The sequence below is a fragment of the Urocitellus parryii genome, chromosome 1, assembly GCF_045843805.1.
Source record: "Urocitellus parryii isolate mUroPar1 chromosome 1, mUroPar1.hap1, whole genome shotgun sequence".
Lineage (NCBI taxonomy): Eukaryota > Metazoa > Chordata > Mammalia > Rodentia > Sciuridae > Urocitellus > Urocitellus parryii.
This window is the reverse complement of record NC_135531.1, coordinates 283659996-283684293: the sequence shown is the minus strand read 5'-3', so window position 1 is coordinate 283684293 and position 24298 is coordinate 283659996. Positions and strand designations below refer to the sequence as shown.

Here is a 24298-nt window from a genome sequence, read left to right as displayed (position 1 = left end):
GAGACAATATTAAAATGGTTAATTTGGGATGAGTAAGAGTCGGTGAGAGGGCTGCATCCTTCTTGTGGCTGCCCAGGACCCAGGCTGACTGTGGGCTCCTCTGTTCGCTGAACAAGCAGTGATGGATGCTGCAGCCAACACTGAACACTCAGATGCCAACAAGTCAGACACCTGCTGCGACAGGGACTATCCACATATGCAGCATTTTTAAAAAATATTTATTTTTTAGGTGTAGATGGACACAACACAATGCCTTTATTTTTATATGGTGCCGAGGACGGAACCCGGGACCCGCCCGTGCTAGGCGAGCGCTCTACCGCTGAGCCACAACCCCCACCCCAACATATGCAGCATTTTAATGACATAAAACTTTCACTTGGTCCTCTTATCCAACAACATGGGCAGGGACCGTCTTTTACATTCACGGGAGGGACACATGGGTGTGTGTCAAGCACCCACACAGCCAAGGTGGCAGGGCCTCAGGTGCAGGAAGCTACCCCTAGGTGGAGTTCTCCTTGTGTTCCAAGAAAACATTAGAACAGAACATCAAAACAGAGTTAGAGGTGAAGTGTTCATGATGCACTCTTCAGCACATTCACAGAGCTACAGTGAGCACAGAGGAACTTTTTTACCTGCAGCTCCAGGTATGATTCTTTCCGGGTAGAGATCAGTCAGGAACAGGCTGTTGATGAGAGTCGACTTTCCTAGACCCGATTCACCTTTAAATGGAAAGCAGAGCCTGGTCAGGACCTCCTCCACAGTGTGCCACATGCTTCTGGAGGGTGAGCACGGGGCAGTCCTAGACTGGTGCCTCAGGACCACCACCCTGTTCACACCGTGACCAGGAACCAGGCACCACCACCCCTCGGGCCCACAGAGGGGGAAACCCAGGCTCAGGGACAGGAACTTGCCCAGCTCAGGGAGCTATCCAGTTTGGATTGAGGTCTATGGGATTTGAGAACTGATTAGAAACCCAATTTCACCTCTTCACAAATTTATGGACTATACTTTGGAGTCGTTCTTTCTTTTGTGATAAACAGAATGCAAAGCAGGTTTCTGACAGGGAGCTCTGCTGACCCTCACAGAGCACTTGAGAAGACTCTGACACACCTGAACCACAGTGCCCCTGGCACTCCTGCTGCAGGGCTGGCCACCTGGCAGGTTCCCTGGCACACACTCCCATGTGACCTCCTCCGGTCTGACACACACCCCCCTTGCTGCCTCCCACCTGGCTTCCTGACCCGCTCTGCTTGAGAGACAGTACCAGTTGAGACAGTACACGCCCTCTAGAACGCCCAGGTTAAGGAGCCCTCTTCAGCTACTCAGAATGTTTGACATTTAACTCCAAAAAAATACAAAATACCAAAAATTAAATTTTATACTGGAAGGAAGTTCAAATCCAATCGTTCATCACTGGTTGTCACCCAAGGCACCATTCTGCAAGATGCGTGCTTCTGAGCTTGGCATGACATGTACCAGTGCTGGACCTTCCCAGGCCCCTGTTGAACTGGCCTCTGCTCAGTCCTGCACAGCATGGGAGAGGAGTACAGGTCTATTTTAAAAACCATTACTGGGAAAATCAAGGGAAAAGGTGAACTAGAAATGTGTACATACACAGGATTTGGACTGTGTTGTACATGGCACTTTCCATAGGAGACAAGGACAGAGCTAGAGTTATGTGCTCAATATACCCAAATAAAACCCCACACCACCAACTAAATGGCCAACAGTTACTCTTAGCAAACCGCTTGGTGATCCTTCTACGTCACATTCCATGTGAAGAGATGTTATCAATATTTACTGAGAGGCACAGTTCCAGGCATGGGGACAGGACAGGGAATGGGACAGAGCAGTCCCTGCTCACAGAGCTTGCAGTTCAGTGGGGCAGACGATGAACAAACAGAACCACCACCAACAGGCGCCCAGCAGAGGAAGGCACAGCTGAGAAGGATGGTGCCCATGGAAACGAGGTCTGAGCAGAGGAGCCCAAGCTGCTGCTCTTGGGAAATGCTGCCTGTGGAAACCTTCACTTACGGGAGTGTGTGCATTCCCCTCGGCACAGTGGCAGACATCTGCTCCTGGGCCAAGAGCATCATGCTGCTGCTGGGCCAGCCGGAGCGTACCTCACTCCACCTTGGCCACGAGCTATCACAACAGGGGAAATAAGACACATCAGGAAAGATTTAGATCAAGGTAGGCCCATCGCCATCCAAAAACAATCACAAGACAGTGGGGTCCAGCAGTGTCATGTTCACGTACAGAAAAAAGCAAAGGCTGGCCGGTGGAGGCGCTCCCAGTCTACAGAACGGCTCCTGTCTGCACGAACCAGGACACAGCAGCCCTGGGCCAAGCGGCACCATGAAGAAGACACAGAGAGGAAGAAAGTCCAGCCTTTCAGTCCCACCAGGCAAAACATCACCAAAGTTTTAGATTTAATTTTAAGTCTTTAAATCTTAAGGAATCTCTCTTCATGTTAGTTTCTCGATTTTTGACCAAAATGATTACCAAGTGGCTTTCTCGAACGATACGCCAGGCCTTTCCCAGGAGGCTGTTCCTGCCACGCCACAGCCCCTCCATGAGCTGGGTGCAGGGGCAACGGGGTGCAGGCCCACAGCCGCGTGTGCTTCTTCAGAAGCAACTCCCCGCGTGCAACCTGCAGCCACACCAGCCTCCGGCTGCTTCAGGTCCGTCTCCATGTCCTCACGCTGCCTCCAGTGCTCCCTCCAAAATCCTCTTGTGAATTTGGTCATATTAACTATTGATTTGGTCACATTCACCTATTGATTTTTTCATCAGGCAAAATTTAGCAATACACTTTATCTTTTTAATCTCACTTTTCTGTTTTTAAAATTTATTTCTTACATACGTGACAATAGAGGAGTGCATTACACTCATAATTATCCATTCACAGCACAATTTTTCGTAACTCTATAAAGTATGTTCACACCAAATTATGCCATTATACATGAGCTCTCTTATTTTTTTTTACATTATGATTCTTAATACACCTTTAAACCACAATTTTTCATATCTGTTTGCACACAAGGTATGTTGACACCAAATTCACATCTTCGTACATGTATTCTGTATAATGATGACTGTCTCCTTCCATTATCCTTGCTATTCCCCTTCTCCCTCCCACCCCTATTCCCTATCTAGTGGTAATTTTCCTCCCATGCTCTCCCCTCCCTACCCTACTTTGAGTCACCCCCCCTTATATCAGAGAAAACATTCAGCATTTGTTTTTTTATGATTGGCTAACTTCACATTAATCTTCTCTAATGTCACCCACTTCCCTGCAAATGCCGTGATCTTATTCTTTTTTAGTGCTGAGTAATAGTCCATTGTGTATAAATGCCACATTTTCTTTTAATCCATTCACCCACTGAAGGATATCTAGTAGGCTCCACAGTTTAGCTATTGCGAATCATGCTACTATAAACATTGATGTGGCTGTAACCCTGTAGTATTCTGTTTTTAGGTCCTTTGGGTATAATCCGAGAAGAGGAGTAGCTGGGTCAAATGGTGGTTCCATTCCCAGCTTTCCAAGGAATCTCCATATGCTTTCCAAATTGGCTGCACTCATTTGCAGTCTCACCAGCAATGTATGAGTTTACCTTCCTCCCGCCCCATCCTCACCAACACTGTTGTTTGTCTTCATAATGGCTGCCATTCTTACTGGGGTGAGATGGTATCTTAGAGTAGTTTTGATTTGCATTTCTCTGCTAGAGATGGTGAGCATTTTTCCGCATATTTATTGATTGATTGTATATCCTCTTCTGAGAAGGGTCTGTTCAGGTCCTTGGCCCATTTATTGATCGGATTATTTGTTTTTTTGGTGCTTGTCTTGTCGAGCTCTTCATATACCCTAGAGATTAGAGCTCTATCTGATGTTAAGGGTAAAAATTGAGGGGTAAAAATTTGTTCCCAGGATGTAGGCTCCCTGTTCACCTCACAGATTATTTCTTTTGCTAAGAAAAAACTTTTTAGTTTGAATTCATCCCATTTTTGATTCTTGGTTTTAATTCTTATGCTATAGGCGTCTTATTAAGGAAATTGGGGCCTGCCCCAGTTGATGATGATTAGGGCCTACTTTTTCTTCTATTAGACGCAGAGTCTCTGGTTTAATTCCTAGATCCTTGATCCATTTTGAGTTAACTTTTGTGCATGGTGATTCAATTTCACTTTGTTGCATATGGATTTCCAGTTTTCCCAGCACCATTTGTTGAAGATGCTATCCTTTCTCCAGTGCATGCTTTTAGCACCTTTGTCTAACGTAAGATAGTTGTGATTTTGTGGATTAGTCTCTGTGTCCTTTATTCTGTACCATTGGGAATGCCTTCAGTTTTTCTCCGTTTTAGAATGATGTTGGCCTGAGGCTTAGTGTAGATAGCCTTTACAATGTTGAGGTAAGTTCCTGTTATCCCTAGTTTTTCTAGTGTTTTGAACATGAAGGGTGCTGTATTTTGTCAAATGCTTTTTCTGCGTCTATCGAGATGATCATATGGTTCTTATCTTTAAGTCTATTGATGTGATGAATTACATTTATTGATTTCCGTATTTGAACCAACCCTGCATCCCTGGGATGAATCCCACTTGATCATGGTGCACAATATTTTTGATGTTTTTGAATTTGATTTGCCAGAATTTTATTGAGGATTTTTACATCTATGCTCATTAGAGATATTGGTCTGAAGTTTTATTTCTTTGAGGTGTCTTTGTCTGGTTTTGGAATCAGGGTGATATTGGCCTTGTAGAATTAATTTGGAAGTACTCCCTCTTTTTCTATTTCCTGAAATAGATTGAAGAGTATTGTTATTAGTTCTTCTTTAAAGGTCTTGTAAAACTCGGCTGTATATCCGTCTGGTCCTGGGCTTTTCTTGGTTGGTAATCTTTTGATGGCTTCTTCTATTTCCTCACTTGATATTGGTCTGTTTAGGTTGTTTATATCTTCCTGACTCAATCTGGGTAGCTCATATGCCTTAAGGAATTTATCGATGCCTTTACTATCTTCTGTTTTATTAGAGTATAAGGTTTCAAAATAATTTCTAATTATCTTCTGTATTTCTATAGTACCTGTTATGATATTGTCTTTTTCATCCCATATGCTAGTAATTTGGGTTCTTTCTTCTTCTCTTCCTTAACATGGTTAAGGGTCTGTCAATCTTATTTATTGTTTCAAAGAACCAACTTTTAGTTGTGTCAATTTTTTTCAATTGTTTGTTTCAATTTCATTGATTTCAGCTCTGATTTTAATTATTGCTTGCCTTCTACTGCTTTTGATGCTGGTTTGTTCTTCTTTTTCTAGGGCTTTGAGATTAGTATGAGGTCATTTACTTGATGGCTTTTTCTTCTTTTAAGGAATGAACTCCATGCCATGAATTTTCCCCTTAGTACTGCTTTCACAGTGTTCCAGAGATTTCAATATGTTGTGTCTATGTTCTCATTTACCTCTAAGAATTTTTAAAATTTCCTCCTTGATGTCTTCTGTAACCCATTGTTCATTCAGTAGCATATTGTTCATTCTCCATGTGATGTAGGAATTTTTCTTCCTTATTATATCGTTGATTTCCAATTTCATTCCATTATGATCGGATAAAATGCACGGTAGTATCTCTACTCCTTTGTATTTGCTAAGAATTACCCTGTGGCATAATATATGGTCTATTTTTTAGAAGGATCCATATGCTGCTGAGAAGAAAGTATATCCACTTGATGTTGGTTGATATATTAATTGTGTTATTGAGTTCTACAGTTTCTTTATTCAACTTTTGCTTGGAAGATCTGTCCAGTGGTGAGAGCAGTGTGTTGAAATCACCTGTGATTATTGTGTTGTGGTCTATTTGACTCTTGAACTTGAGAAGGGTTTGTTTGATGAACACTGTTTGGGACATATATATTAATAATTGTTATGTCTTGTTGGTGTATGGTTCCCTTGAACAGTATGTAGGGTCCTTCTTTATCCCTTTTGACTAACTTTAGCTTGAAGTCTACTTTATTTGATATGAGGATGGAAACCCCTGCTTGCTTCCGAGGTCCATGTGAGTAGTATGATTTTTCCCAACCTTTCACCTTCAGTCTGTGTATGTCTTTTCCTATCAAATGAGTCTCTTGTAGGCAGCATATTGTTGGATCTTTTATTTTTTTTAATCTAGTCTACTAGCCTATGACTTTTGAATGGTGAGTTTAAGCCATTAACATTTAGGATTACTATTGTTAATCTCACTTTTCTTAAAAATTAAGCAACCATCCCTCGTAACTGCAGGTAGGACAACTTAATGCCAGTCTTCCCCATCTGACGGGAATCTCAGCCTCATGGTCACCAAGTTCTCTCAGGGGCAATCTGCCACCTGGCTCCTCTCCTATGTCTTTACACAACTACACAACTTCCTCCTTGTTTCATAACTCCTTACAGACTGCTTCCCACATGTGCATCCTTGCGCCTGCAGATGCTACACCAGTCCATGAACCTCACTTCTTTAGACCTCTGCCACAATTTTAAAAACTGTTTCTGCTTAACATCCTTGTTTTCAGTCAGCTGGGCTGGTGTTTTCCCAGTGTACCATTTTTCCTGGGCCACTAACAGGATGATTTAAAAGTTGAAGATCCTTGTGGTTAGCTTTGTAGCCCTATTCTTCAAACTACCCATCTCTTCCTCAACCCAAAAGTGCCTGCTTGCTTTTAAACCAACCTTACTGAGGTAAAATTCACATTAATACACCACTTAAACTGTAGTTGGATTAGTAATGACAAGGTACATGCTTGGATAACCAAACTCCACTCAAGGTATGGAACACTTCCTCAACCCTCTAGAGGCTCCCCATCTGTCTCAGCCATCTCGATTTCCAGGGCCCCTACAGACAGATATCAACCCACTCTGTCACTACAAGGGGCTCTGGTCATTCCAGAGCCTCACATAAAGAGAAGCCTGCAGCACAGCCTCTTTGTGTCTTACCACAGCGGAAACTCATCCCTGGACTGTGCCTAGTCGTCTGCTTCTTTGTACTGTCTGTACTTCTTTGTTCTGATTATGAACACACCCACTTGTCTGCTGCAAGAGACACCTGGGCCCGTTCCCGTCTGGGGCTGTGAGAGAGTCGTGTCAGTGTTCACATACAAGTCTGTGATGTGGGATGCAAAGTGGGATGATTGCTTTTTTGTTTTGTGGTCCTGGGGATTGAACTCAGGGCACTCAACCACTGAGCCCCATCCCCAGTATTTTATTTAGAGACAGGGTCCCACTCAGTTGCTTAGCCCCTTGCCTTTGCTGAGGCTGGCTTTGAACTTGTCATCCTCCTGCTTCAGCCTCCCAAACCACTGGGATTACAGGTGTGTGCCACTATTAGCAGGGTTCCAGTTGCTCAATACCCGTGCCAACGCCTGGACTGCCAGCTTTGACCTCTCCAGCCTTCTGTGGGCAGGGGTGGGAGGCCACCTGCCCACGAGCTGAGCATCCTCACTCAGCCTGGAGTACAGGGTGCTGATCTGGCATCACACGCCTTACACTATGCAATACAAGTGGCAAAGTAGTTTGCCCTAGCTCTGGACTTGGGCATTACTCAATGGGATTGGACAACCCCCCTTGAAATCTTATCCTCTGTCTTATTGGGTAAAGAACATTCTATCTAAACTCCTTTTGTGTCCCCATATAAAAAGAAAGAGATTCTGGGTGCATGCTCTATTCCAGCTGACCCTCAAGGTTGCCGAGCCATCCTAACCTCAATATGAAAATTTCTTCTGTGTCCTGTGCTTCTCCACCATTTTCTTAGCTTAATGTTGAAGCCTGCTCTTTTGAACCCAGTTCATCTCGTAGCACAGGTCGAGAGTGAGAGGTGGGGGTTGTGCCTCACTGTGGTGTCCATGTGCAAATCTAGGCATGGGCTTCCTAGCCAGCTGGTCCTCCCTAGTGAACTGTCTGCTCACATCTTTTGCCTGCCTTCTTCATCTGTTGTGCTGAGGTGTAAAAGATTTCACACATTCTCCACACGAATCCCTTCTCAGATGTGGTACTATGGACAATCTCTAAATTTACGGCCTGACTTTTTCTCACAGTGTTGTGAATAAATTAACAAAGCACAACTGATTTTTTCTTCTTTTGTGATTGCTGTTCTTCACATCCTAAGAAATCTACTTACCCCAAAGTCATAAAATTATGATTGTCCATTTTCTTCTAGAATTGTTAGTTTTGCATTTAAACCTATGATCCCTTTCAAGTTAATTTTCTGATTGCTCATCCAGCTGTTATCTATTTCACTTTCTAGTCACCACGGCATCTTTGGCCTTCCACATGTATCTCCTGCCAGGTTCAGCCATCTCCACGTTCACCTGGCCCAGGCAGTCCTGATCACGGCCGCTAGTCTTGATACCCACAGGGCATGTCCAACTCTGTTCTTTCTCTAAACTGTTTTGTTTACTCCAGGTCCCCTGCATTTGCATTTTGACTTTGGAATCAGCTTGTTCATTTCTATTTTTAGATAGTTTAGTGGGACTTTCATTGGGATCAAACTGTCTCCATGCACAATTTAGAAAGAAAAGGTCATCTTCACAGTGTTGATCTACAAGATCTCACATATTCAGACTATCTTTAAAATCTCTCAACAGTATTCCCAGTACACATATCCTGCTAGATCTACCACTAAACAGCACAAAATTTTTATGTTATTGTAAATGATACTGTTTTTAAATAGTTAGCTAGTATTATCATGGTACTGACTTTTTAAATTCATTTTTAAATTGTTTGCTGGTAATACACAGAAATAAAGTCTATTTTTATATGCTAAACTAGTACCTGAATCATCACAAAAATTTACTTAACAGTTCTAGTGGTCTGGTGGATCTCTTAGGCTTTTTTACATATACAAATCACATTATATACAACTCAAAAAAGAGGTTTTACTTCTGGTTTTTCATGCATAAGAGTAAACATTCCCATTTTAGTACATACCCTTAACCCTAGGTTGAACTGCCTTCCCTTTTATTTCTAGTGTATTAATTTTATCCTTTAACACTGTGAATCTTACAAATGCACTTTCAGATGACACGATTCTTTCTTTGTACACCATAGACAACACTGACTTTCTGACAATAAACCGGGTATTGCTGTGGTGAGCTCCATTCATGTACTCAGTTCTCCAATAACTTACTTGTTTGGAAATAATCTCTTCCGATGGGATTGCTGTATTAGGGAACCACAGGAGCATAATACAGATTTCACATCTGCTTCTGCACAATTTCATTAGTGAGAAGCCAGGGAAACCCAGAAAACAACACCCCAGGGCCCAGCGACCTCCATCCATGGAATGCCGTCAGCCACTCCAGAACCCTAGAGCCACAGCTCTCCATGGGGTCCAGACCCTGCCTTTCTACAACACCCATCATCCACAGCTGCACTCTCCACAGGCACTTCCACAGGCAAACGATGGCACTTATTCAAGACACAGTGGCTCACTTGGCAGAGTCGGCTCCAGTCTGTTCAAAAGTACTTGTCACTGTGATACCACAGGGTGAAGACTTTTAAGAGGTCACAGGGGCTCTGCCTCAAGAATGGATTGATCCCTCAGTCCTGTTATACAGTGGTCTATCTTGCCAGGTGGTGCCCTCTCCCACGTGACACCACAGCAAGGTACTCCCTAAATGTGGCCCTCTGACTTTGGAATTCCTAGCCCTCTTATAATCACCCAGTTGGCAGTATTGCTGTAAGAGCAGAAAATGGTCTAAAATACCATTAAAGGTATAAAACTGGCACCACTTGACTGGGTTCCAATCTCGTCTTCCGTGTGTCGCTGATGAAGCCTGTGTGTGCTGTGCCCCTGTTTGGATACAAGCTTGCATTCGTGCTGGGTGGCCTGGAAGTTCAAGGATGCCTCTTTATACACTGCTGAACTTGCCACGACCCTAAGATGTCTCTGTCAGTGTTAACTGTAATGGGATAATGGGATAACATGAGATGGGATATATTTCCTTCTTACCTGTTTCTGAAGTTTTATGAGACGTACACAATTTCTACCTCAAATGTTCAGCAGTAAAGCCATCGAGTCTAGAGTTTCTTCTGGGGAATGTTTTAAGATAAGTTCTACTTTTTTGGTATATAACTACTTGAGGGCCGGGGCTGTAGCTCAGTGGTAGAGCGCTTGCCTCGCATGTGGGAGGCACTGGGTTCAATCCTCAGCACCACATTAAAAAAAAAAAAAAATAGAGCTTTAAAAAAATTATTTTATTCCTTGTTTTCAGTTCTGTCTTTCAGGGAGGTTTCTGTTGTACCCGATTATTTATTGGCAAGGTTGCTCATGTCCTTCCCATGACCTGTTCCACGACTGCAGGGTCTGCAGACTTTGTCTTCACTTCTGTCTTCATAATTTGGTTTCTCTCTGCTCAATCAAGTCAGAGTTGATCCTGGCATCAATTTTCACCAATCTGGCTCTAGGTCACCTTAATTCTCAATACTGTCTCTCTTCTCTTCCATGTTTCCTGCTCTTTATTATCTCATTCCTCTTACTTACTGAATTTAGTTTGTTCTTCATTTAAGTTTATGGTAAGAATTTTGGTGGTTCATTTTAACCTCCTTTTCTGGTTATGCATTTGAAGTCACACATTTTCCCTTAGGCACAGCTGAGGTTTAATGCCACAAATGCTGATATGTTATTTCATTTTTCTTCAGCTTAATAATTTTCTGATGTCACTGGTCATCACCGAACATACTTTTGTTAGTCCTTCACAAGTCTGCAGATTTTCTTGAGGTCCACACAAAACACCCCTGGTGAATAAGCCATGTCCCTGCAAAGGACACCTCAGAGTGTCACCTGGACCATGCTGCTGACACACCATTTAGGAATTGTATAAGCTTACTGGTTCTGTCTGACTTAACATGTTACTAAGAATGTTAAAAACTTGTAGATTCATGCCTTTTTCCTATCAGATTCTTCAGCATGTACATTAGAGCTGTTATCAGGTACATTCACATTTACATGTTTTTTTTTGGAAACGACTGATTCCTTTATCATTAGGGAACTCTTAAGGTTGCCCTATTCTACTCTCTCTTGATTACCTACTTACCTGCTTCCTAAGTAAACCTCCTCTATGCCTTTAACTGGCGCAAACTCGAGTTTTCTCCCATCACGCAGACCAAGAACCCTGCTGGTTCTAAGTCCAGTGCCCCCTTCTCTCTGGGAACTCCTCAAACCCTTCTTCAGAGACTGGTCTTCTCTGGTGACATCTCTTGGTGGCCCATGCGGGGAATTTTGGAGGCATCAACTTTGTGCAAGAAGGTTCAGGATAACAAACAAGCACGTGGACACCTATGAGCCATTTCCAAACTGCACCTACTGGGTGTAAGGCGCACAGGCTCTAATGGTTCACAGGAAGAGTGCACACCTGGCAGTGCTGCGGGGACGCCCCATGCCCACCTGCGCAACAGGTGAGAACCTGCCCTCCCTGACCACTGCTTCGCAGACGCTCTCCACCTGCACACACAGATACAAAGGAAGACTGCGGGTGTGACCCCTGAGGAGGGAAAGTCCAGTGCCCTCAATCCAGAGGGTGGGGTGAGAACATGCTTGGGGTCCTCCCTCCCAGCTGACTTCACTGCCGTTCCTACAAGGAACTTTCTTCGTAGGAACTGTCTTCAGTACTTTTACTTTAAAATTTCATTTACTTAAAAAACAAAGACCCGCCTTTCCTTGTGGCTGCACAGCATTTGCTGAGCAGCCAGGTCTTTCTTCCTGACTGTGATCTCTGCCTGTGGCGCCCCCTGCTGTCCTCACGTGCTGTGCCTCCTCGTCTTTATCCTGCTTTGTGAGGCATCACCAACTTCTGACAACTTGTACTGGGCCATGTGGTGGGGGCTTTCTTTCTACTTATTTCACTGGTGCTTGCTGAGCTTTTTTGGATCCAGGACAACATGCATTTATAATTTTCATCATTACAGACAATGCCCAGGTGCTGTTTTTCCAGGGTTTCCTCCCCCACCTTTTCTGTGACTTCGGTCACCTGTGAGTCAACTTGCTTGTCATGGGCCACAAAGGCCGGGAAGCTGTGCTCCACGTGCTCTGGGCTTTTCTGCCTTTAGCTCTGCTCTTCTGTGCTCAGACCTTTTAGTACTTGTTTCCCTCCAGTGTGCATCATGTGCTCTCAGGCCAGGCTGAAATTCTCTCATACCAGATTTTTCTTTCTTTTTCACATGCTAGGGATAGAACCCAGGTGCCCGTGCATGTGAGACAAGTGCTCTAACACCGAGCTACATTCAACCCAGATGTTGTGATTTTAATCTCTTGAAATTTCATCTGGTGCTTTTTACTACCTTCCATTTATCTCAGTATATTCTTGTTTTTCTTAAAGTATAGGGGTACTCTTAAGAGTTCTCACAGCTAGTGGCACACAGCAGGAGGAATGATCATGAACTTATCACAACAAAAAAGGTTTCTGATTGTCATTTCTACATCTGGTCATCTGTGGATCTGGCCCTATTGCCTCATTTTCCTCCTGTGAACTACCTTTTTTGCTTCTCTGACAGCCAACAGTTCTTTATTGGACATTAACTACCATGAACGGCACACTGCATGTATGGTGTGATGCCTCTCTGTGAAGGCCTTTGTCCTGGCAAGTGCTCGTCCTTGTGAACCCTGACACTCTCAGGCTGTTGGTAAGCTGTGTCCTGGAGAGCTGACCTCAGCCTTCATGTCCAGCCAACCCTGTTCCTAAGCAGGAACTCCCTGGAGCCTATCCTTGGTGCCCTGGGTGTGTGGTAAGACCTCTCCACTCTGGACAAGTGGAACGCCCGTTTCCAGTCCACTGCAAGCTTTCTGGTCCTGTGCAGCTTCCCGCCCAGCCCACAGTCTCTGGGTAGTTGCATTTCACCACGTTCAGCACTGGTCTTCAGCCACCCACTGCGGCTCTCTGGAGCCCCTTTTCTTTTGGGGAGTTCTGTCTTGCTACATCAGGTGCGAGTCACCCCAGCTCCCCTGAACTGTGCTCTGGCTCTTTAGATGTTGAGACTATTGTGTTCTAGATTCTCACCCCCCCCCACAGCAGGGCCAGGGTCAAGGGCAGACGGCTGCAGTGCCTGCACAGTCCCCATGATCTGCTTTCCTTCTTGCAGGATCGACCAGTGCGGGCCCAGCCTCTTGTGCTGTCTCCTAGTTATTCAGGGTAGGAGGACTAACCTGCTCATCTCAGTTAGAACTCAGTTCTAACGGAGCCACCAGTTCTCACGAAGTTTCATGACACAGCTGTGGCTGCTCATGTGCTGTTGGTGGCTGCTTTCCCACTTCAAGGGCAGAGATAAACAGCTGTGCCACACTGCATGGCCACAGAGCCCAAGATGTCTACTATCTGGCCCTTCAGAGAAAGAGACTCCTAGCTCTTCAGTTACTACCACAGCCAGAGGCAGCTCCGCCTATTTTTGAGTGTGACACACCACACTACATTTCTCTTCTCTACCAGAAACTTAAGTTTACATCATTATTACAATCATGAAACTGAGTTCCTAAAACATGTTGAGACACTCACTTTTCTTCTCCAAGAATTCCACAATTTCTTTCACTTCAGATGCATGAACTAATAACTCTAAGGAATACTCACTTGTCCGTTCATGAGCAAAGCTTTTTCCAATGCCTACCTTAGTATTTTTGATAATTTTGCAGTCACCAAGAATGAAATAAAACATGATATGGTTAACAGAATTAATACATTCAGCCATGTCCAAGGACATGCTGTAATACAACACATAGCATTGTCCATAAAATATAATAGGTAAATAATACAATGATATCTGACTAACAACAACAAAAAAAAGAATGTCAAGCAACCACTTAATTTCAATGAAATTTTAAGAAATAAGGGTTTTAATTGTGCAACAGAACTGTTACTTGCTTAAAATACATCCACCAGTATAATTTTAGGAGTTAGTAATTTTTTAACAAGAATTAAAAACAGTTCTGATGGATGAGTACAGCAGCTATCTGCTAACATGTAATAATGACTACACATCTAGGAGGCTTTTAGACCCATAAACATTTTAGATTTTTCTGGATGAGAATTTCAGAGTGGTTTAGGCTCTTTCATGAGGAAACAGTCAATGTCAGCAAGATGCAGTCCTGCAGCTAAGTTTGCCTGGGGCTAGAGTGTGTTTCCAAGGGGGTCCCCCACACAGCTACCCAGACCTTAAGTTCCCCGCCTTGCAGTCTCCTCTATGAGCTGTGTGAGTGTCCTCAAAGCCCACAGTGGCTTCCCCTGGAGCCAGTGGACCCAAAGACGGCAAGCTGGGAGCACGAGGCCTTTTACGACCTAGTATAAGAAGTCACATCCCTTCATTTCTGCAGTGACCTCTGCCTATATAGGTAGTTGGGGGGTTGTGGGGAGATGGGTCATGAAGACAAGGAGTTAAAGGTCACTTGAAGCCATTTTGGAAGTCAGCTGCCACAATGAGCAAAAACCAGACACGGTGCCACAGTAAACCAGCTACTGGGGAGGCTGAGGCAGGAGGATGGCAAGTTTGAGGCCAGTCAAAACTTAGGGAGGTCCTGTCTCAAAATCATAAAAAACTTAAAAAGAACTAGGGATGCAGCTCAGAGGTTGAGTACTCCAGGTTCAATCCCCAGTACTGCAATACTCCCTGCCAAACCCCCAACACTCATATGTAAAGAGATGAAAGAAAAATGATAACTCTACTCAAGCCAAAATTTTCAAGTGATTTGAGCCTGCCAACAAAGGAATCCTCCTTCTATTCTAGACAATGCTGTTGCTATACCCCATGGCTGGGAAGAGGAACAGCTAATTAATTAACACTGAGGTATAAATTAGTTTCTTACCAACCACCATCAATGTGAACTCAAAACCTTTTTTCACTGATTTCCGGTGAACTTGATTGGGAAGATTTGCAAATCCAACATAGCCAGGAGTTTCTGGATTTATAAACTGAGTTGGTTGTTGCTAAAACAAGATTTACATAAAAAAAGAAGAAGAACTAATAAATAACTTGATTGTTTTTCAGATATAACCACTTAGACCTACAACAAATAAATAGGTGACAGTTCTAAAAAGCCATTTCTCAGAAACTGGTATCATTCACTTATGATCACTAAAAGAAAAACCAATAACCCCTTAGCTATATGCTAACCTGAAATGAACATTTTGTTAATCAATATTCTGCTTATGAATTCAGCAACACATAAAAGGTACAAGTTTATTAATTCCTCTGAGTTGCAATTTCTAAGTTGAGATAAATGGAGTTACAAGAAAAAAAACCAATCAAGCTTACAAAGAGTACTAAACTGAGTGGTTTCATTCAGCAGATGTGGCTACAGAACAATCTCCAACTAGACCCTGTGAGGGACACACTTATGAAAGGGAGACAGCTCCTCTGCCATCTTCCCTGCTCTGTGGGACACAGCATCACCACAGGCCAGGCTGGGGACCCACAAGTGGGATGCTGAGTAGACAGCGTCAAAGACCAAGAAAGAAAAGCGCAAAGAGCATGTGAGCCTGCGCAGAAGCACCAGTGCTCCTAAGGGACAGGGCACCAACACAGAGTGCACAGAGAGGCAAACGGCAAGCCAGGGCCAGGCAGTAGCACCCTGAAGATGAGAAGAAGTTTCTAGAAAGACACAACTGATTTGTTAATTGGAAAGACATGAAGCAGTCTCTTAGGATTACATTTTATAAACTGCATTCACATGTACATAAGTGGAAGTAAATATACACAGATTTTAGTAGTGTTATTTTGCTGGGTAGAAAAATGGCTGATTTTTTTTTTTTGCTTAGCTGTGTCCCACACAGATAATACTTTTATAAAAAGCAAAAACTGATTATGATTTTTTAAAAAACCTGAGAGCAATGGACAACAAGAGGCTCAAAGCCAGAAGGCAGGCAGAACTGATACTGTGACTTTAACCACAAGTTCCGTCTTTCTCAGCATGTGTCTTAGAATTCACTTACCTTAGGCTTTGAGCCAGCTCATCAGGGCTGACCTAAGCCAAATCATCAAGTCTAAGAGCTCCATCAAGCTCAGCATGATAAACTACCAGAATTTAAAATCACTATTTGATTAGTCCGCTGGGAATGACCTAAGGAGGTAAATGGATTGTTATTGCTGTGTTCAGAAAAAAGAAACCCGAGAAAAGAGACAGCTCAAAACTCTTACAATGACAAATTAGACTTCTTTATCTCAATGAATCAAACATGTAAGTCCTGACTGTAAAAAGTTTGAAAAAATAGATCAGTTTCTCCTTACCATGTGTATATATGATAAAGCAGGATCTTACCTTAGACATCTTTCCTGGTGTCTCCTCTATCTGTTAAAAACAAAACAAAACCCACCTCAGTGTCTGCACACGTATACCACACAAAACCCACCTCAGGGACTGCACGTATATACCATAGATGCTTCTCACGGGCCTCAGATACATCCCCAGAATCATGAAAATCACCTTTTATCACAGAGGTAAATTAGACTTAAATGTCGGACACAGATGAAAGCAACCATATGCAGCATGTACACGTGATCCATTCCACATTTTCAATATTAAGCTTTCTTTTTAGCACTGGCTGACTACATGCTAGACACTCTAACTCTTCGCCACCCAGGGTGCAGAGGTGCCGAGCTGCCGAGTGAGCAGGATCGAGGCACCCAAGTGCTGGGGAGTCCACAACACTTTTAAAGAAGTCTAGAATCTGTAGACAAATCTTAGAACCCTTGAAGCATTGGGAAACACCAGTGCTGTTGGCTGACCTTCAGAAACAAGGTCAGGAGACAGGCCTGCAGTCCAATGCGATTCCCTCTGAGGCCCAGAAACAGTACAAAGTGCCTTTCACTTTGCTGTTTTCCCTCCTTTCCCTAAATCATGAATATTGCACTCTCCAAGTGTCTCTTCTAAATGGAAACATTCCCAAGCATCTTGGAAGAAATGAGGTCCCCAAATACATGCAGTGCATTTGGTCTGGTTATTCAAGGTAATAGAGCAGTAAGATTCAAGAGCCCTTGAGTCTATGGGAACGTCTCCTAGAACGCCTAGGGTACAGTCTTGCTTATTCTTTTTAGAGGCCCACTATATGCCTTGGTCTTGGAAAACCTAGGAAAGCTCCTTAACAGTAGACGTTCCCACAGGAGAAAAAGAGACAGATGGAAGAAAAAAATAAATTTTCCTAACAACAAAGATCAGACTTTATACATTAACCAACTATGTGAAACTGTGTAAGAGAGGTAAATTAAGGTCTCTTGAGTGGAAAGGATAGTCTAGAAAAATTCTAGTAGACAAGAACTGCAAAGAGTAACTACCTCAGCAAAACCTAAGGTTGGAAAAGGAGTAGAGGAAGAGGTGAGGGTCAGATAGAAGCACACACATTAACAGAAATGACCACCTCGACTTCCAACAACAAAAACTAGTGTCTGATTAGGAAAGAAGAGGAAAGCCATTGAAGAGAAATAGAGGAGACCCGCCATATTAAGAGAAAATAGGTAACAGACAACAACTTGATCACCCAGCAAAGATAAGGAAAAAGAACAAGAGCAAACAGAACCAACAGCAACCCTCAATCAAGACAAAAGGGATGAAATTAAAAATATCTGCCATCAGTATAAATGTAAAAGAACCTCATTTCTCCTTAAAAAAAAAAAAAAAAAGGACCTGTGAGTGATGTAACTCAGTTTTAGAATGCTTGCCTAGCAAGTGTGAGGTCCTGGGTTGACCCCCAGCACCAAGAACTTTAAAGTTTTTACAAATCAAGAGGGCTGGGGACGTAGCTCAGTGGTGAAGCCCTTGCAGCAGGATGGGAGGTAGATTGGTTAGAACAGAAATGTGCTTAAAACTAAGGACCAGAGAAAGGCTGAAAGACACCACACCAGGGCAAACCCGAGGAGCGACAGGATTAGCATGAGTCAGGCAGGGTTCAAGGTAAAAGAACTAAACAGCAAAGACAAGAACACAAAGTTAAGTTAATAAAAATATAATTTGAATGAGGAAACATCCATGGGCCTTTCTCAGAATTGGATAGATTCAGGGAACACGGGATGAGAGAGGCAGAATGGACTGCGAAATCCCACAGACACACCTGACTTAGCAGAGGACGCTGGACTCAACCAAGAAAGCATCTGAAAGAATAAAGTAAAACTTTAAAAATTGGGGTTTACACGTATTAGAGAACAGTGAAAATTGAAGAGAGGACGCATAGGAATGGTAGGACAAAAGGTGGCACGGAGGGAAAGGCGGCGGAAGAAGGGGTGTGCTCCTGGCCCTGGAAAGGACTGGACAACCTCCCAGAGCCAGTGTCACCCAGAGACAAGACTAGGTGGAGTAAGAGCTGATTCTACAGCTCAACACAGAGCAAGTACCACGGCCAAGCCCTGCGCAGGAACGGAAGCTTTCCACTGTACTTTATGAAGGCTGCATGGTTTAATAACAGATCCAGAGGGAAAGGGAGGGTGAGGGAAGGAGAGAGGAAACAAAAGAAGCACCTTCAGGAAGGAAGGGGCTGACACATGCCCAGTGAATCTCACTCATGAATATCAGAAGTTAATCTCACTCATGAATATCAATGCAAAAATTCTAAAGAAAATATTTGCTAGCAACTGGATTCCAGAAACATATCAAAAGGTCCCATCACTGGGGCTGGGTGGTGGCTCAGTGGCAGAGTGCTGACCTAGCATGCATGAGGTACTGGTTTCGATTCTTAGCACCGTATATAAACAAGTGAAAAAGATAAATATATATAAAAAACAAAAATATATATACATTTTTTAAAAAGGCTCTATCACTATAAGCCATCACAACAACAAATTAAAGAAAAATTCATGGATAAATAAATATTGATGAGGTATACAATAAAATTCAGCAACCAATCCTAATATAAAAAATAAAGAAACTACTTAAATATAACTCAGGATTATTTCCCAAAACCAATGTCAAATGCTATTCCCTAATGCTAACCTACGTGAATCACAATTAGTAACTGAGTGTGAATGTCCATCACTATCACGAAGCTGGGCCTTTCAGGAAATATAGGCAGCATGGAGACCCCCCTCTTCAAACCCTGATTTTTGCGATCAAGCCAGAAAGATTTCAGACGTGATTCAGAGTTGACAGGAATGAGTTTGTTGAAGGGGTAGGAAAAGGGAAAGGACCCACTCTTGAAGGTGAGTAGGTGCTCTCAGAGAGAAGAGGGACAATGTGCTTCTCTGCACTCCAGTTTTCCTGGGGTCCCAGAGAAGTTTCCAGAGTCCTGCCCAGGTCCACCTCTTGACTTCTGACTTTTAAGTCCCCACTGCCAGGGCAACTGTAAGTCCCCTTGGCCCATGCTGACCAGCTCTGATTGGATTCTTCATATATTCTTACAGATTTTACAGTCAGGAGGAACTGATCCTTATCTCCAGAGTTTCTCCTGCAGACAGGCAGTTTGCTGAGGAATGGGACATGTCCTGTCCACTGAGGCCAGGCAGGGCTGTGGGCAAATTGCTTCTTGGAAAAGAAAGCATGCGGTGTTCAGCACGGTGGGCCCATTTTCTGGAATATTCTTTTAACCTTGAGTTCCCACCATCCTCAATTGTCTGTCCCTTAACATTTTCTACACATATTTTTAAATACTTATAAAAAACTTCAAGGCATAATTCAACCCCCCCACACGTGCCACCCATTATCCAGATTCAAAAATTACCAATTCAAGGCCAATCCCAGTTCATCCACCCTCACACTTAGTCTTCCAGTCCAGGACTACTGTACAGTCAAACCTAGACCCAGCATTTCACTTATACTTTGGTATGCATATCTAAAAATAAAGGCTCCTAAAACGACATATCTGAGGAAATAAAAGCTTTTTAATGTAATCAAAAAACAGTTATTCATATTTTTCAATTGTCTGGACATTTTTTTTCATTTTGACAAGAATCTAAATAAGATCTGGATATTGCAATTTTACCATGATTATTTAATACTACTTCAGTGAGTTTTGTGAATGCAGTGAAATAAGGTGAAAACACAAAACAAAAACTGTTGCTGACAGGACTGAATACACAGAAAACACAAACACTGGGGTTAAAAAAAATAATTCTAAGCCAGGCATGGTGACACATGCCCATAGTCCCACCTGCTTAGGAGACTGAGGCAAGAGGACCACTTGATCCTGGGTTGGAGGCCGGCTTGGGTAACATAGCAAGAGTATGCCCCTGCCCACTTCCAAAAGAATTTTAGAATAAGATAATTCAATAGGGTGTCTAAATTCAAGATGGATATTAACTAAGTCAAGTTTCTCCCAATACTAGCAATAAATAAGGAATGTAAAGAGGGAAAATGTCATTGACATCAGAAAAATCAAACATAGACATAGGAACAAGTTTAGGAACAAGAGAAAATAGGTCCTATGTGAACCAAATTATTTTCCTTTTCCCCAGATTATCATAATTAGGTCTAATTCTAAAAGGAATCTCTAATGATGGGCTTTGTTCTTAAGGGAGCATGTAGCCGACCTTCCCATTCCTGTGGAAGTACAGATCTCTGCAGACAGAAGAGTGGCACCTGCTTTACCAGCTATCATACCTACCCAACCTAAACCAAGACCCTGTGACAGGAAGACCAGAGCCTCTCTTGGACCCTCGGGCGCTGGTTTTGGCCACTGACCACCTTCATTTGCACACCATTCAGACCCTGGCCTCATGTTGCCCTTGACCTCTACTCTGCTCTTCCAGGGAAAACGGTGACTTCCACTTCTGTCTGGTTCCTCCATATCAAGACCTTCTCCCGAGACACAAGTATGAGAAAATGGAGGAAAAATGGAGAACACACTATTTTGTGTCAATTATGAATTCCAGGCTACAAATTCTTAGAAGACATTCAACTCTGCTGTAATGCTATGAAGCTTCTCTTGCTACCTCCTATTTGTTTCACATTAATTTTTTTTTGAATCATAGTTTGGATCCACAGAGGTTTTCTAACAATTTAATTTATTAACTTAGTAAAACAAAAGCTGAAAAGGAACTGAACCTTTGGAGCACCTGGTTTTCAGTGAGAAGGCTCTGATCTAGTAACAGACTGCTGAGCACTGTAATTGATTAAAACCTCGGGTACAGACCAATGGGATCCCCCAACTCTCAAAAACGTGGTCAAGTGAAAAAGTTCTGTTCTTTCACACTATGCTCATTCCAGATGCTGAAAGCTGTTTACAAGTTCTTTATCCTTGCCTCACACAGAGCAATACCCTCATCCAAATTTGCATATAATAAACCAACTTACCCAACAAGGGATCAAAAACAAAGAAAACTACCCTGGCATTATAAATTCTTATTTTGCAAGTGGCATTTATATTAATGAAATACTCACAAATGAGAATTATCATTCATTTATATATGTTATTCTTATACTTGTGTACATCACCCCAAGTTCACAAAGTGATCCCCTGGCTTTCAACACAGGACTTCAAAGGTTCATCATTCCCTATCCAAAGGACTTAAAATGTTTCCACATTTGGATCCCTTCCATCTGAGGAAGGCATATGTATTCTAGTACCCTTCAATCAAGGGAACTTTCTGTAGAAACTGGCCCAACCACCAGCACAAAGTGGAGTAAGTACAGGCAATATCAACAGACTCCCTCGGCTCTTCAGCCAGATTCGTTTTGGTGCACCCTTTTCTCTGCGAAAAAACAACTTTCCCATTTACAGAAGACTCTATTTTTGGAATTCAGAAGAACCCGAATCTCAGGAATTTAGGTCCTACCCTCTTTCTCTAGGTCACCCTGCTAAATGAAAACGAAAAGCTGATCTCACATGAAAACTCTAAACTGTGGCATTGATGAGAGAGATCAGAGTGGAATACTGAAAAAGTACCAGCTAGACATGACCAGTATACACTGTCAGTGCCATATAGGACCCCAAAAATAACCACTAAAAATAACGAACCTCGAACTAGAAGCACCAGAAAATTGCTTTCTTAGCCCCCCCCCCACGTCATCGTAGTATTCCTTATAATGACAAAACTTCCTTATCTTACTTGATAACCTACTACGTGCTGGTCACCGTGCTAGGCAACGTGAGGGTGACCACTACCTCACAGCACCGGGCAAACACCTATGCAGCCTGCAAATCCAGCACAAGCAGCGGGCAGGAACACCAGGCGAGCGGGAGGCACGGAAGGCGGCCAAGGTGGGGGCACCGGCCGGCGGCGCGGCGGACCGTGGCAGTGTGCACTCCAAGTCCAGCGCGGCTGCGTCGTGGGTCTGCGCGTCTGCAGAGCCCACGGGGTCGGGCGGTGCCGAGGCGAAATGGAGCCAGAAAGCTACGGGAACCAGGCGTGGTCCGGACTTCGGTGCCCTGGCCCGCCCGGCTCAGCGGCCTCCCCACCGGGCCCCCATCCCCGCTGTCTCCTTCGGTGCAGGAGGCCCTTGGTCCAGCGTCGCCGGTGCCGGCGGAAGCCACCGCCGACAGGCCCTGCTGCCTCTCGGCCAACTTATCGGCCACGTCCATCATATCGGCGCGACGGGCTCCGCGACCCTGAGCTTCGCAAAGGTCGCGGGGTGGCCGGCAAGTCCTCCACATCTCCAGGACGAAATGGCACCGTTAGAGGGACAAGATGGCCACAGGACCGAAGCGCCCGGCGGACCCGGCTCCGCGGCCTCCCTCTCTACGCTCGTCTGCTCGCGGGCCCGCCGGGAGGCCCACCCTCGGGGCCGCGCGGGGGACCGCGGCGTCGCAGGCTCGCCGCCCTCGGGCAGGGACCCTCCCGCCGCGCCCCTCCCCCGCCCGGCACCCGCAGCAGACCGGCGCTCGAGCAGGGGGAGCGGAGCGCCCCGCATCCCCTCGAGAGGGTCGGCCCGTAGCTCCAGGCCGTGCGGCCACGGGACAGTCGGGCAGACTCACCTTCCGATCCGCCAAACCGCAGAAGAGGTGCAGACCCAACGCGCCGCCGACCGGACCCGCCCCGCCCCGCCCGCCCGCGCGCACGCGGATTGCGTCATCGAGCCGCCCCGCCCTTGCCAACACCTTCCTGGCCAGAGCCTCCCGGCCTTCCTCCCCTCCCCGGCGCGGCCCCATAGCGCAGGCGCACAAGCGTCCGCGGCGTCCGCCTCTGCGCAGGCGCCTTGCCCCTCCCACGGCGGTTGGCCATATAGAGGCTGGGGGCGGGGGGAGGTCAAGCGTAGCCTCTTCTCCTTTACCAAGATGGCGGCTTGTCCCTGTTTCGCCACAGTTCCTACCTTATGAGCTTGGTTTCCTCACGCTAATAAGAGTGGTACAGGTAACGAGAATCTTCGCCTTACGGGAAACTGGACTGGGAGAAAGGGCGCTTCTCTAGAAGGAGCCAGGTGGCCGCTGAGGGTAAGGGCGGCCGGGGACGGGCAGGTGGCGGCGTGAGTGCAGAGGGCTGACGGGGAGGGGGCCTTCGCCTCTATCCTCCCCTCCAGGAAGATGGCGGCAGCACCGAGCTGGCAGCGCCGAGAGGGGCTGGGCTGGGGCTGGCGAGCCGCTGGCGGGCTCCTCTAGCCGCCGCCGCGGCCGTCTCGATGGCACGTCGCCGCGCCGGGATTGGCTGCGCATGGGTCATGTGGGGCGCGGCCCGCGCACACCATAGAGTCGCGCCCGTCCCGGGGGACGTGGCCTTCCTGCGCCAGCCGGGGCCCGCGCCCCGCGGGGAGGGCGGAGCCGGCGCGGTCCTCGCTTCTCCTAGTCAGAGGCGCTAGGTGAGACCTGCGGTGTGCTCAGCGCGCTGGCTCGCAGCGGCCGGCCCAGGGTCCAGCGGGGATGTGCTTTCCTCTGCCGCGTGTGGCCTACGGCCCGGGCAGCCGTCGGAGTCTCCCGCCTCGGCCTGACGCCAAGGCCGCTGTGCAGGAAGCCTCCCTGCGCGCCCCTGACCACGAGGAAACCCTTCCTGCTTCACTAGCGGGTGCCAGGCGTTGAGACCCGGAGCTGTTCTGACACAAGGCCCGTTGCGAGGGTATTTTTGTGAGTGGCCCCCTTTCAAGGGGGCCAGGTGCTTAGGGTCGCTGACTTAGAAGGGTCAGCTTTGACGTGGTGTTTGCATTCCGAGTGAACCCAAAGAGAAACTGACGCGTTTTGCGTATCAAACAGCACACGGGCGAAGAAACGTTTGGAGTAACCTGTAGAGGCCGTGATCTTCACTTGCAGGATGACTCGTCCTTCAGTTTTGGGGTTTGTTATTCGTACATCTGCAGTTTCAAAACTACCCCACGATCTCAGGCAATGACTTCACACATTTAGTGTCTTCAGTCGCTTTCTTAGCAGGCAGCTTTCTTAAAACATCTTTAAGATAAAGTCACAAGATAGTTGAGCTGTTGATAGTTTAATGTTCCTTGTGGAGACAAACCTG

The 24298-nt window shown here is 45.2% G+C and overlaps 2 protein-coding genes across 4 annotated transcripts in view; one reads left to right on the top strand and one right to left on the bottom strand.

Moving 5' to 3' along the window:
- Septin2 (septin 2) overlaps window positions 1-16286 on the bottom strand; it is a 28870-nt gene extending 12584 nt beyond the window's left edge. Inside the window, exons 1-3 of the mRNA XM_077791349.1 lie at window positions 16257-16286; window positions 14805-14925; window positions 633-719 (exon numbers count right to left, since the gene is read on the bottom strand). Of these exons, the coding sequence (XP_077647475.1) occupies window positions 633-719; window positions 14805-14925; window positions 16257-16265 (217 nt within the window). The 5' untranslated portion in view covers window positions 16266-16286. The remainder of the gene's footprint in view (window positions 1-632; window positions 720-14804; window positions 14926-16256) is intronic.
- Window positions 16287-23090: 6804 nt separating this feature from the next.
- Hdlbp (high density lipoprotein binding protein) overlaps window positions 23091-24298 on the top strand; it is a 53708-nt gene continuing 52500 nt past the window's right edge. Inside the window, exon 1 of one of the 3 annotated variants that reach the window (XM_026414764.2) lies at window positions 23091-23209. The gene's annotated coding sequence lies outside the window, so the exon portion shown is untranslated. The other 2 variants (XM_026414766.2, XM_077791344.1) reach the window with 2 other exon arrangements.